Source organism: Miscanthus floridulus, chromosome 17 (assembly GCF_019320115.1).
Source record: "Miscanthus floridulus cultivar M001 chromosome 17, ASM1932011v1, whole genome shotgun sequence".
Taxonomy (NCBI): Eukaryota; Viridiplantae; Streptophyta; class Magnoliopsida; order Poales; family Poaceae; genus Miscanthus; species Miscanthus floridulus.
The window spans coordinates 68,138,949-68,153,919 of NC_089596.1; the positions used below are offsets into that span (position 1 = coordinate 68,138,949).

The window sequence follows — 14,971 nt, forward strand, 5'->3', positions numbered from 1 at the left end:
AAGGCTAAGAAAGATACGAACTTGGGAACTCCCTGACACTTGCTCTAGTCTCCAGAGCATAGGCTACACCAGTAACTCCAGCCAGCATTTTACCTCCTGACCCTTTGGCCTCAACCTCACCGGCTACACCAGTACCCCAAGAGGCACCAGAGAAAACACCCGAGGAAGCGAAGCCGAAGGAAGGGTGAGACAATCTAGCCACCAAGGATGACCCTGTAATCGGGGCCTAAAGCGCCAACGGCGCTCACCATAATAAAGATCAGGCTAGCCCCAAACAGCAGGGGAGGGCGAAAGATAACAAGGCGAGCCTCGCCCGTGCTACCAGCATACATAGACTGTTGTCCCCCTCCACCAATAAAGACAACACCTATGGATCTCACGATTGCTATGAACAAAATGATCTTACACCCCCAATGACTTAGGAAGCACCTTCTAGAAAATTGCTCAGGGCTACATTCTAGTTCTGTGTAATGTCACCAATCCTGAGACAACAAATGTCGGCATGATCACATCATGCGAATATAATGCCACCTGAGCAAGGTCATACTGACCAACCGACACTTAGATCAACACGCTCGGGGGCTATGCACGGATATAACACTTATATCCGAGTGCGACAAAGCGCTCATTGTGATTTGTAAGGTCTCAGCACTCGGACATGTTACACTAACCCATCCGAGCGCTCGGGGGCTACTATTACAATCACACACGAGAAGGTTTGCAAAGATACTACTAATCTGCAAATTGAAACTTTATTCAGATAACCCTTTACAAAAGGGCGAACCAACAGGGCTCATCCTCAGCGAGGGGTGTCCTTGATGACTTTCTCTACACTTACAACCACAGCAACAACGTTGGCAGCAGCGCTGAATTCGGCTATCAACTGCCCGATGTCGGCGTTCCCAGGCACCTCCGCTCTCAATGGGAACCCGAGCGCCATCCCACACAGGTCCACCCTCGGCTAAAGATGAAGGTGGGGGCAGCAAGGGCCGCTGCAGCTCCATGGCGAATGCCATGTGCTGTCACATCCCTGACCCACACTGAAAGGCTAAGAGCCTGCTCGTGGAAGCTCGACCCCACCGCCTAAACCAGTTCGACGGCAGCGCTCACCGCCTCCTCCAATGCCACATAGCGATTGCTATTGACCCATGCCATGGCTACACCATCGCGTGCCCAGGAGGCTAACTCATCTCAAAGATGAGTCACTTGCACCAGTTTGCTGGCCAATCCTTCATTGGATCAGCGAAGATTCATCGCCATGGCCTGCACAGCGACCAACTGCTCCTACACGGCAGAAGTGAATGGGGACTCAAAGACTGCCACACTAAGGCAAAAACAACTCCATGAAGAACGTGATGAAGATGAAGCTCAACTCATCGGCGAGCTCAGCGTGGGCCGCCCTGTCGATGGCCCTGGCTTCAGCCACTTCCCTATCCACGGCACCAAGCGCCGTCTCGGCCGCCAAAATACACGCCTTCAGCCACTCCACCTCCCAACATCCATCCTGGAGAGCCCGTCCGGCCTTGGCCAGCTCTCTCCCTATGGTGTGGATATCGTGGTCATCATCATCAGATTCCTCATCACTAGAGGAGGAAGGAGAGTCCAACGATGACACAGCCTGCGTTGCCGAGGGACATGATGGCGATAGGGCATCCCGAACGGCAGCCGACCACGACATTGAGCGTGCTGAGGAGAAACTACTACATCAAGAAACACATCAAACTACATCAAAACAAAGTCAACAACAGATCCATCCTCACCTTAATCCCAACAAGCCCAGACGGAAAGCCCAAGGATAGGGGGTATGTGCCACTCGACCAACCCCTCCTTCGACTCCTCCCACGAATGCTTCTCTCTGGCCATGGAAGATGGGCAAGATCTGATGAAGCCAAGGGATGCGATGAATAGTGGAAGGTGAGTGTGCAAAGGCTACTATGCCGGTGTACTAACTCCCCTTCTCTCCCTCTATTTTATAGGTAGGGGACGTGCACGGTCGATGGAATCCCAGCAGTCTCTCTAGACGAAAGCGAGAGTTAAGGCCAGGCTATGCCCCCATGATCTCTGAGAGGCACAACCTCCGAGAAACACACGTGGGGAGACAAACCACCAAAACCGATGCCTCAGCCTCATTGAGAAGGAACCCATCCGTGTAACCACAGAGGCTATGGGTCCCAACGGTCCAAAACTCAACGCACCATCACCCGAGCCGGTGCCGGCGAGTGATCTGACACTCAGATCTGATACTTGGCCTGGCTCACCCCTTTAGTAGGTGTAAGCAGTAATGATTCATTCACTACCAACCCTGCCATACCAGAGGCAGGGGGTATTCGGGAGGGTCACCAGTATGATCTTAAAACCTCTGACACTCGGTGTCACGTAAATCTCCCAATACCCGGACGAGCTCGAAGTACCTTATTTTAGTGGATGTGTGCCCCATCGTGGGAAACCAGAAAACTGGTTGGCCCATGGCTGAAACCAAAGTATGAGCTCCTGGAATCTATAAAAGAGTTTTATGACGTGCCCATGTTGGTCAGGCTTTGTCCTATCACCCCTATTCATTAGGACGTGGCCGCTCACTCGTTCTACCCATTATCAGTTCGAAGAGTAACATATGCAACTGCCGATAACTACTCACACGTTCGTTATTCGCCCATAGCGGTTCCCGACCTAGAACGCTATTATATTGGCCTCAGGGCTCCGAGATAATGACCTCACTTCTTCCACTAACGAGGCTCACAAAAATTTGAGATCACGTTACTTAACGGGTCTCAAAGAAAAACGTGACGCCCTTTGTGTCTGCTTACAAACGATTCACATCGAGTCACCCTAAAAACCAACTGGCATAGTGATGCGTGAAATAACAGCAGTACAATCACCCTATCTTGATTATCTATTCTTTGATTAGGACTTAATGATGTGTAACCACTAGCTGACACCGGAATACATCGGGAATCAACTTCCCGAGTAGCGCGGTGCAATCACCCTATCTTGGCGTTAACAACATCCTAGAAGCCACACTTCTGGTTAGAGGGTGCCACCGCCCGAACACGGTGTTCACAATGCCTTGAGGGCCACGCCCAGGCAACCACGTTTCCTGATATGGGGTGTACTACCCGAGCCAGGCGCTCATAGCGGCCAAGGAACCACGTTCCCTAATAAATTATGCACCACCATCCTCCTTGGTACCCGAGGAGAGGTCTCGGAACCCGAGAAATACCCTCGGCACCCAAGAAGTTACATACTGGCTCCTCAAAACTTAAGAATATCGAGCTACACTAATTGCACCCTCGGTACCCGATGGATAGATCACTGATGCTTAGTATTCAGAACTTGCAGGGGTCTACGACGTCCCGAGGGCTAAAGCTACGAGCTAGCTTATCAATAAGTCCTATGGGGGCTACTATTAGATATATGGGCCAGGGTACACGCACCGCCCGTATATATGACCAATACCAAGCTATCGATCCAACAGCCGCCAAGAAGGAAACCCACAAGGGCTGGCATAGTCGACCAACATGGAGATCAAGGCAAGCTAAGACAGGCGTATCTGGACGATAGCTAGGATCAATCTATTGCGCATATCGTGTACCAAACTAGGAATCCAATCTGTTAGCCCGATCGCCCTTTCTGTAACCCTACCCCTCTGCCTATATAAAGGAGGGTAGGGACCTCGGGCTCAGGATCCATCTTCCGCCGTTCTAATCTACTACGTAGCTAGGAGTAACAACCCCTATAATTGAGCATACGAATACAAGAGCAGCAGCACCACTAGAGTAGGCTTTAGCGCGCCACCGTGCTTTGAACCCGTATAAATCCTTGTGTTCCGTGTGCTACCATCCGATTCCATCTACGTGATCATGTTGCTAGGCATCGCCGGAGCAAAATAATCCAACATATACGTGCGTGAGGCCGCCACTGATGGGGCCACCGCATAGGGTGTGTGCGCTGCCGTATGCATCACCATAGCACCATCGAGAAACCGCTTGACGGAGCCACGTGCGAGCCAACGCAGAACGTGACTCCAACAAAGGGGATCTCGGTGGCGCTGAACTTCTCTGTCGGCTCGCAGATGGGCAAGAGCACAGGCGTGGCATCGGGTGCCTCCCGCCATGATGAGCACAGTCGGAGGCTGCTGGCTTACGTGCGCTCAGGGGGCAAGTGCCCCCCTCGTCCCCACCACCACGAGCTCAGCCGGTGGCTTGCTTGCGTGAGGGCACAGGCGAGTGAGCACCCTATCGCCACCGCAGCCACCTGGTCGGCCGGCCTTCTACTAATGTGCATGTGGACGCAAGCGTGATGGAGTCGCCACCGCTGCCACTCTGAGCAGGAGAAGGGGAGGAGAAAAGTTAGGGTTGAAGGGAAGGTAGCCGGCTCTGGTTTGTTTACCACTCAGGGTGACCCCCACTATCCGATCAAATTAGATGGCCGCCGAGAGCCGTGCTGCCAATTGGGCCAAATGGACCGGCAGACGGCTTTGTCGGCCCGTGACCCAAGCGGGTGCACAGGAGAATGCGGCCTGGAAGGAGGTGGTGTAGACCATATCTAATTTTAATGTTTTTTATATATGCAACTTGTTGGGCTGTACAGTTAAATGCCGAACTTCAGTATTGGGAAAATTGAATCAGAAAAAAGAAATTTTTATTTTTATTTTACATTTAACACTATAGATTGTATAGTGTTGGGCCAAATCACCTTAAGAGCCGAACTAAATCGGGCTGTATTACTTTTAGTGCAATTATGTCTTCCAGTTGCACTATTTTAATTGGACTTTAAGCCCAAAATTAATGCATGTTTCCGATGTGTAACTAAAATAAAAATTCTCTCATTGAGTTGGAACCAATGAAAAAACTTAATTAGTGAATTTTACGTGTCTCTAATTAAATTGAAACCAACATGAAAAATTGATTAGAGACACCAAAGTTATTAAGTGTGGCTTATATTTATTATTCCGACCAACGTTGATTAATAAATATTTGTCACAAAATTTTATTGTTCAACTCTATTTTCTGTGGAATGGTGATGATAGATTAGAATAATAAAAGAAGTTTTTTGCATGAATAATGGTTATTTTCTTGCATTAATATTGTCCATCGATGATCTTTATTATTTGTAAATGTAGCTTTTTTTTAGAAAACTTGTACTGTTGTCCTCATGTGTGCATCACATGGGCCATGGCCCACAAGCTTGGCGGCTTGGGCAACCTGCGTGGAGATTAGCGAACCACTCGCTAACGATCGGACACGTACTTCACCATAGGAAGATGGCTTCTTCTGTGGGATGGAGGACTCGTGGAGACACTCTCTTCTGGAATATAGTGGCGAGATGCATCTGGGCGCCAGAGAAGGAAGAGACAGTGGAGCTCCTGAGTGGAATTTTGGAGAATGACGCTAAGTCTTGGCTGGTTATCATGACAGAGATCTTACCACAAGAGGACGTCGTTAGAGTGGCAATCACGTTGTGGGCTATTTGGTATGCACGGCGGAAGGCGATTCATGAGAATATTTATCAAAGTCCTCTGTCGATGCATAATTTTGTGGATAAGCTTGTGTCGGAATTAGGAGAGGAGGCGCATGTGCAGTGGCCACAGGCTCAGGTGCGCGAACGGCGGCCGGCATGGATCGTAACCCCCTCAGGTGTCATTAAAATCAATGTTGATGCAGCTTTGTCCAAGAATGTATCCATGGCTTCGACAGCAGCAATAGCGAGAGACAAGGATGGGCGTTTTACGGGCGCCTCAGCGTTGGTCCTTCAGGGCATTGTTGATCCGGAGGTGATGTAGTCTATCGCGTGCAGAGAAGGGATGGCTCTAGCTGCAGACTTATGTGCTGATAGTTTTAGATTGGCTAGTGACTGCCCGAACGTGGTGAAGAGCGTCCAACAAGGTGATCTCGGGATATACGGACAGGTTATCCGGGAGATCGATGCGAGGAAGACATCTTTTAGCAGTGTCGAGTTTGTACATGAGCATAGGGACTTAAACGCCGATGCTCATAAAATAGCTCGTAGCTCGATCCATGCCGAGATAGGGCGGGCATGTGTAGTTCTTAAATCCACCTGATGGGGTGTGTAATATGTACAATCCTCCTATTTGAATAAAGCGGGTGGTGTTGCTAAAAAAAAGTTGCGCACGTGGTGCGAACTGAGCGTAGCTTAACTATTTGCGTTCCTTGTGGTGAACCTGCTCATCCGGATTCATTCCCGACTTAACACAGGTGCTCGTATTTTCCTGGATTTATTTTAGGATTTAACGGTGCTATTCTTTCAGTGGTAGGCGACGTGCCCGTCAACAGCGAGGCGCCTGTGGTGACTTCGTCAATCTCGAGAGTTGCCGATCCAACTCAGTTCTTCAGAGATACTCATAGGGGGAGAGTGTGAGTGTGTGTTCATTAGGGTGAGTGTGCGTTTGTATATGTGAGCGTTTGTGTCTGTAATTGTGTCTCACACACAAAAAAAGTTGCGCACGTGGTGCATGGTGGCTCAAAAATATAAGGCATTTTTTTACCTGTCATCAATTCTTTTCTATTTTATTTTTTGTTTGAGTTTTGTACTTCTTTTTTTGAAGCATCTTCTATAAAGATATTATAAAATAATATTTGATGTTTGTGTAGGATATATACCAAGTAAAAAGCTATGATGGACCAGGTTTTAAAAACACGTGGGTTTATGGATATGGGTACCGTGTTCCTAGACTTACGTCCACAGACCCGTTGGATCAGCTTTTAAACCCACGGATAAACAAAGTTGGCACACATGCCTGTGCTCTAAACTCTAATAGGGTAACTTCATTTTTTTTAGATAAACGATATTTCATACCCGGCTTCATCTACCTCACGGTAAAATCAGGCCAATTATTACAAGATTTTGGTTTATAACCAATATTCAAAGGATAATTCTTGGCACCTTACAGCCACAAACTAAGAAAACAACCCATAAAAGAAAGTCCAGAATAAGACAGACCAATAAACATATTTGACAACCATCTATTGGAACTAAAAAAATATAGAACGGCTGTCTCCAAACGTTGACCAACAAGAAGGAGCTGTTGTCGTGTGTCGTCATGCCGCTGCAGTCCGGCCCATTGCCTTAGCCAATAAGTTCCCCTGAATAATACCTGCAAAAAGGTTTTTGGTTTACATTTGTCAAAAACTACCTCATTTCTTGTTATCCATATTGTCCAACATAATGCTGTTGCTACAGTTAATAACAACGAATTATGTCTTTTACTCCCTCCCTTAGACCAATTTACAAATAAATCATCAATACTAAGAGGTGGAGATAAGCCAAACATTAAATGTACAGCGTGCCATAAGAATCTAGCATGATAGCATTGAAAGAAGAGGTGTTGAATTGTTTCTGGATAATGGCAAAAACAACAACTCTTATCACCATTCCAGTTACGTCTAGCAAGATTGTCCTTAGTCAAAATAACACCTCTCTTTAAGTACCACAAGAAAATTTTTATTCTTGATGGTATTTTAATTTGCCATAAATCTTGGGACACCCTGACCCCGTTATTAATTAACACAGCATACATAGATTTTATAGAAAAAATGCCTGATGAATGCAAAGACCAGATAAACTTGTCCCTTTCCCCCTATAAGTTCAAATCTTGTAATGAAGCAACAATTCTAAGCCAATCCCACAAATTTCTACCAACCAGATTACGGCGAAAGGAAATATTAAGCGGGGCTGATGCAAGTACTGATGCTACATAGTCCTGTTTCCTTCTCACAATATTGAACAACGCATGAAATTTATTTTTTAATGGTTTGTTCCCCAACCAAGTATCAAACCAAAATCTAGTTTGGGATCCGTCTTTCACCTTAAAGGTACCAATGCTCAAAAAAGTATCTTTAACCTTCATCAGGCCTTTCCAAAAATGAGAATCCATTGGTTTTTTTATGCAACACCCAAGTGGTTTGTCTTTTAAATATTTATTTCTCAACAGTTCTTGCCACAGACCTTCCTCATTTAGCAACTTGAACAGCCATTTGCTCAGCAAACACTTATTCTGTATATCCAGATTCTGTATTCCTAAGCCTCCTTGGACTTTTGGTTGGCACATAAATTCCCATCTAGCCAATCTAAACTTACGTTTGTGTTGGTCGCCTTGCCAATAGAATCTTGACCTAAAGCAGTCAATCTTTTATAAAACTCCCTTCGGAATCTCGAAAAAAGATAGCATAAACATCGGTAAGCTTGAAAGCACCGAGTTTATTAATACCAAGCGACCACCCACCGAAAACATCTTTCCTTTCCAGCCACTAAGCTTATTCTCAATTCTCTTTTCAATTGTTAACCAATCTTTGTTAATTTTCTAGTATGCATAGGCAAACCCAAGTAGCGGAAAGGGTATTTGCCTATCACACATCCAAACAACTGCGAATAAAATGCTTCATGATCTTTAGCCTTGCCGAAACAAAAAATTTCATTTTTGTGAAAATTAATTTTGAGTCTAGACAATTGTTCGAAGGTGCTTAAAATTAATTTCATATTAGCTGCCTTCGCTACATTGTGGCTCAAAAAGATCACTGTATCATCCGCATATTGTAAGATAGATAAGCCACCTTGAATAAGATGAGTGATGACTCCGTCAATTTGTCCTGCTTCCTTGGCTCTAGTAATTAGTATAGCCAACATGTCCGCCACTATATTAAATAGTATTGGCGACATCGGGTCACCTTGCCTTAAACCTTTTTAGTTTGGAAGTAAGAACCCATTTGGTCATTTACCTTAATATTAACATTACCTTCCTGTGTGAACTGCTGCACCCATGAGCACCATTTACCACAAAAACCTTTCATCCTTAAAGTTTGCTATAAAAAATTCCATTTTACTTTGTCATAAGCTTTTTCAAAGTCAATTTTGAATATTATCCCATCCTATTTTTTAGAGTGTAATTCATGAATTGTCTCATGAAGAATTACTGCTCCTTCCATAATATTTCTTCCTGGGAGAAAAGCGGTTTGAGTTGGACTAATAATCTTCTGGGCGATGGTAGTTAATCTATTGGTTGCCACTTTGGTAAAAATCTTGAAGGAAACATTTAACAAACATATGGGTCTATATTGTTGAATGACCTTCGTATCTTTCTTTTTTCGGTAATAAAATTATATTACCAAAGTTAAGGCTGTGTAGAGGCAAAGTTCCAGCATGGAATTCCATGAACAGAACCATGAGATCATCTTTTAATAGATCCCAGAAGACCTGATAAAACTTTGATGGGAATCCATCTAGTCCCGACGCCTTATTATGTTCCATCTGAAACACCGTAGATCTGACTTCAGATTTAGAGAACTCCTCTATCAGATACTCATTTTTCAGATTAGATACCTGTGAAATATCTTGAACAAGGTGCTCATCTAATTCCACATTAGATCTATCCGGAGGACCAAAAAGATTTTTATAATAGCTGGTAATATACTGCTTTAGCTGAGCATCACCCTCTATTATAGTATCTCCATCCTCCAGCTGGAAAATCTGAGTTTTCCGGTGTCTACCATTCGCCAACAAATGAAAATATTTAGTATTGGCATCACCTTGAATAAGATGCTTTACTTTGGCTCTTTGGTACCACTTAAGTTCCTCCTCTCTAAGCAATTCAGCAAGTCTCTCATTTAAAACATATTTAAGATTTAATTATGTTCCATCAAGCATAACGTTTTCCGCCTTTTTATCTAACTCATTTAATTTATCTAGAAGCTCTTTCTTCTCTTTCTTATAAGCACCACTTACATTCTTCGCCCACCCTCTGAGATGTTGACGCAGCCTCCTAATCTTTGCTTGCCACCTCTCAAGGGGACTACCTTCGACCTCCACATTGAGCCAAATAGCTCGCACCATATCACAAAACCCTTCTCTAAGCAACCACCCCAATTCAAATTTGAATTGTTGTTGGTAAGTCAGAGAAGAAGTATTTGTGTTGCATAACAGTGGAGTATGATTCGAAATCTCTCTGCTCAAAGCATGAATAGTTGTAAGTGGATACTTGGCTTCAAAGTCTGTACAAACTAAAATTCTATCCAACTTTTCAAAAGTTTGATTTTGTAAATTATTTGCCCAGGTGAACTTTCTACCTGTCAGATCTAACTCTCTTAAATTTAGAGTATCGATAACCGCATTGAAAAGAAAAGGCCATCTATCACTGTAATTACTATTATTCTTCTCAGTTGGGCTACGAATAATATTGAAGTCACCAACCATTATAATAGGTACGGTCTCCTTCGAACATACTCTAATCAATTCTGATAAGAATTGTGATTTGAACTGCTGCTGTGCTGGGCCATAAACTAAAAATAAATAAATTTAAAATCATCTTCTTTATGGCGTAATTTAAATCTAATAAAAAAGTTACCCTCTTCTATCTGACCAATATCAAAAATTTGAGGATTTATCCCAAGAATCATGCCACCAGATCTACCTCTCGGAGCCATGCAATGCCAAAGAAAATATCTACCTGCGCAGATATTATTCAATGTTGTTTGCGGGAAACAATCCCTCCCAGTCTCTGATAAAGCAATAAAATCTAAATCATTTTCTTTTGTCAAGTCAGATAGAAATCTGTATTTCTTTGAATCTGCGAACCCGTTACAATTCCAAAAAAATCCTTTCATCTTGAACAATTTTTATTTTTTTATTGTTTCTCTTTGGTTTAACCTTCTTAGATCGTGATACAGGAGTCTGCAGACACGAAGGGTCGCAGCCCCCATCACAAAGATCTTCAGCAATATCAGCACAAATTAAATTTAGCATCTCTAAGTCCACGGTTTCTTCAACAGAGCAAACAGTAGAAGTATCATCAATTATATCATTCTGAATATTTAACACATTACTCGAAGTTATTCTACTGGATTCAAGATCTTTTAAATTTCTAATTGATTCTGAAATTTCCTGTGCATTGGACCCAAAAGAAACACCTAATATACTAGCTGACTGCAACATAATAGAATCATCAAAAGAATCAAAAGTCCGGGTTTGAATTTCTTTACCTTTGAGTGAAGAGTTTTCTAGATTTTTCTGCGCTTTTAATTTCGAAGCTTTCTCTAAAGAATCTTGCTCCGATGTAGACGCGTTCCTCTTGCTAGATCTCACTGGTGACACTGTCCCACTACCCAGTCCTTTATTCAGCATACTAGTTTTCCACTGTGCAGAGCCATCTGGAGTAATTCCAGTCTGGGAGAGCAACACCATAGGCTTAACTGAATTTTCCTTGATCACCACTAAGTCCTCCTGGACAGCGGTTGCCTCTGTACTAATATCAGCCATTAGCGCAGCTAGCTGCTCAGTAGGCGCACCTACGGCAGTGTTATTCCCCTGCTGTCCGCTCGGTGGCACTGATGCATTAGACTGTTTCTTAGGTACTTGTCCCTCTGGTTCCTGTTTCTTTTGGTCAGCATCATGATCCATATCCTCTAGATCCCCTTCTGGATCTTCATCCTCGTCCGTGGTAGAGTCCATGTCTATGACCTGGGGCTCACCATCAGACATGTCTTTCTCCACTCTGAATTGTAGCTCATAAACAAAATCCCCAATGACAACATCCACTAGATTTGGGATAATATCAGGATTCAGCACTGCTACTTTCATTCTGGTCCTTCCATATTTTTTTGTGAATTTCATATCCACCGCACGAGAAACTCCCAAAATTGTGCCAATTGCCCAAATAATAGGGAACTCTCGAAATTCTTTTGGAAGGCCCCTAAATTGCACCCACACTTTATCAATTTCATATTTATATACCTCATTTTCAACCCCCTTCTCGAATTGGATCTTTCCTTTCACGGTCTTAGTATCCATTGGGCCCCAGTTCACCATGTGGTTAAGCACTTCAGATGTGGGAAAATTAGTGATAAAGGCATCAGTACCCTTTTCAGAAATCACCCAACTATTTCTAGGTAGTAGTTTGTCCAGTTCCACTGCTAATTGATCAGCGGTAAGAGAACCTTCCAAAACACGTACCACAGCTGATTTATCCTCTGAAGTTAATTTTGGATTTTCTGCCACAGGTATAAAATAGAAGCCCAAACCTTCCACTGCATAACCGCAAGGTATAGCAGTAGAGTTTAGATTTTTCAAATTTGGACAAACTTTCTTGACATGATCACCAAAACATAAATTGCAACAAAGCACCATGGTACAAACGGACATTGTATGACCTTTAGTATGGCAACGATAACAATAAGGTTTACCCTTGCTTTTATGGTTCCCTCCTTTATGAGATGACTCTGGCACATCTAGCATTGCATGAGCAGGATTTAAAATTGGTGGGACAGTGTTCACCAGCTGATTGTCAATTGTAGTCGACGTCGCCTTGCCCGTTGTAGTTTGTACGTTGATCTGCATCACGGGGTTAGGCACAGGTCCATGCGCCTCACCCCCCTGGACTCCAGCTAGCCCCCCATTTGCCTGACCAGGGTGACCACCAGCTGCAGCACCTGCTGGTCGAGGATGGCCGCCAGCTCCTGCACCAGCCGGCATTGGTTGGCTGCCTGTTGGTGCTCCGGCCAGCTGCGGCTGGCCATCGGCTGCTGCGCCGGCCGGCTGCGGCTGGCCATCCCCTGCTGCTCCGACCATTTGCTGTGTATGGGCAGCCGTAGTCGTGCCACCTGGTTGGAAGGCCACTTGCCCTCCCGCTGCAGCTCCAGTCATCATTGGCTGGCCACCGGACACGACCCCAGCCGACTGCGGCTGGCCACCAGGCATGACCCCGGTCGGCTACGGCTGTCCACCAGGGCCCCTCCAGTCGGATGATGACCCGCACCAACAGCAGCTCCTGCTGCCTCGGCGTGGAAGCCATGGTAGGCCTTGGATGGCGCCCTGATCTGCTAGAAACCTCCGTGATTAGGTCCATAACCCTGTTGTCTAGGGTTCCAATTTCCACGGCCACAGTGCGCGCCATAGCCCTCTCTGAATCGACCACCTCCACGGCCGTGGCCATGGAAGACGGGATTATGATTCCCGTAGTCGCCATGGCCACCGTACCCGCGGTTGCGACCACGGGGGGTAGGGCTAGTTGCGTCCTCGACCTCGTCCCGCCAACCCCGGATCGAAGCCGGGTTGAAAGCCTGGATTATAACCTGCTCCTCGTCCTCTTCCTCGACCACCAAAATCACCTCCATTAGCACCCCCAAACTCTGCCATTTTTCCCCTCACGCACGACTTCGGCGTATGAGGGTTTGGTGCTTCGTGGCGGCGCTGTCTTCTTTTTCTTCACGACCTTTGCTACGCGTTTGGTTCCTGTACGGCTGAAAAGAGCGCACAGACCTTTGGCGGGTCGAAAAAAATTTCTGGGCCCAATTAAAACTTGATCGTCATGCCCATTACCCCACTGATCTGCTTCCTTCCCCACACGAGGCCGGGCGCACTCAGCCTTGGCTGGAAACGCCGTAGCCGCGACCTTGGTCGCACTTCATGGTAGAGGCGGAAAAACAGGATCGGGAATTTCTTCTGGGGATTCAAAAGAATTTGAAAATTTTTCTGGCTTCGCCGAAACCGATCCCGAAGGTGGCCTCGGAGATCGTATCGACCTCGATCCACCACGAAGACCGATATCCCGCTGAATAGCCTTCTCAATAAGATCCCCAAGTGTTCTTGGCGGCGAAACTCTAGGTTCCGGCAATGGACCTTGCCATGCTTCCCCAACGAATTTCCTGTGTAGCATCCTGGCAATAATTGTTTTTGGAAGACGGAGATCATCGGATGACGAAGTTTTACCTGAATGAAGAACGTGTTCCGCCTTGGCCAGTTGATCACACGTGAAACCCGCATCAACAGCCTCCTGGATGAACTCCGGCGTCGATGGATCCGGGCCGTCGTCTTGATCTAACTCGTCGGCTGTCGCCCAGAACTTGGACTTAATTCGGTCTCCATGCACTGGATGCGGACGATGGCTTAACTCCACAGCCATGGCCACGGCTCGTGAGAGGGCTTCACGTCCCTCCGCGCGTCAATTTTCTTCATCCTTCTCGGTTACTTCTTCTTCGTCCTGCGCTTGTGATCTCCTCAGAGCGTGCATGGTCGCCGGAGCCAACGTAAGGCGCCTCTTCCTCGTTAATTTTCTGGTGGGTCGCGACCCCGCCGGTAACACCGGAGATCCGCTGGCCGCATCCTGGATCCCGGCGATGGCCCTCGTGTGCCTCTCGACGTTGATCGCTGCCTCGCCACGACGCATCGATTAGTCGTTGCTTATGACGAATGAGCACGTCCAATCGCACTAATGTCGGATGTAATTTCGTTCAATAGGGTAACTCCATTAGGTTCTGAATTCCGGGTACCTATTGTCATCTATAGATAGGAGTGAAGGATCCCCGAAGTCAAACCGGCTTGGCCTTGTATTCTTGGGTTGTGAATTGATGCCTTTGCCCTTGGCCGTGATAGAATATTCAGAGTATTTGGTATAACAGGGATCGAGCCGTAGCTCGCAAGTGCTCCGGGTGGTGGAGCGGTCGGTCGTGGGTTTGAGCTCTGCTCGACTCATGTTTTTCACCAGGGTTTTTTCTCAATATTTGCAGCCCCTCACGCGTGATGCCATAATGAGATCGTGACGTGCCCGTCGCCTACGAAATTAGAGGATTTCGGTGATCTTAAGTCCTTAAGAAGGACGCGGTCTTCAGATCTGGTTGTAGTTATAGATTTGTTTGTACACGGGTCCTGTGAATTGTGTGCGTGTGTTGTGTGGGTGTGCGTGTGTACGAACAAATGCTAAAGCTGTACAGAGGCAATAAAAAAAAGAGTATTTGATATAACAAGACATGCAGGTTTCTTTTTCCAAGTTACAGTGAGTACAACAAAACTTGGGAAACTAAAATCTAGATTTTCGAAGTCGTCACATTTGGGATGCATAAAAAGCCAACATAGTTTAAGCTAAGGTTTCAATTAAATACATGTCAAATATACACGAATTTGCGATGAGAAGTGAAGAGCTTCGAATGGAGATGAACATGTCTGTATGGTCTAGTAATAACTTATGCAT

The 14,971-nt window shown here is 45.7% G+C and overlaps 1 protein-coding gene across 1 annotated transcript; it reads right to left on the bottom strand.

Annotated features, from left to right (window-relative positions):
• Window positions 1-7,055: 7,055 nt before the first annotated feature.
• LOC136515747 (uncharacterized) lies at window positions 7,056-12,554 on the bottom strand. Its single transcript, XM_066509254.1, has 7 exons — window positions 12,411-12,554; window positions 12,189-12,336; window positions 10,689-12,032; window positions 10,457-10,576; window positions 10,355-10,364; window positions 9,120-9,496; window positions 7,056-7,111 (listed from the first exon to the last, which is right to left on the bottom strand). The coding sequence occupies exons 1-7, from the start codon at window positions 12,552-12,554 to the stop codon at window positions 7,056-7,058; spliced, it is 2,199 nt and encodes a 732-aa protein (XP_066365351.1).
• Between the last annotated feature and the right edge of the window lie 2,417 nt (window positions 12,555-14,971).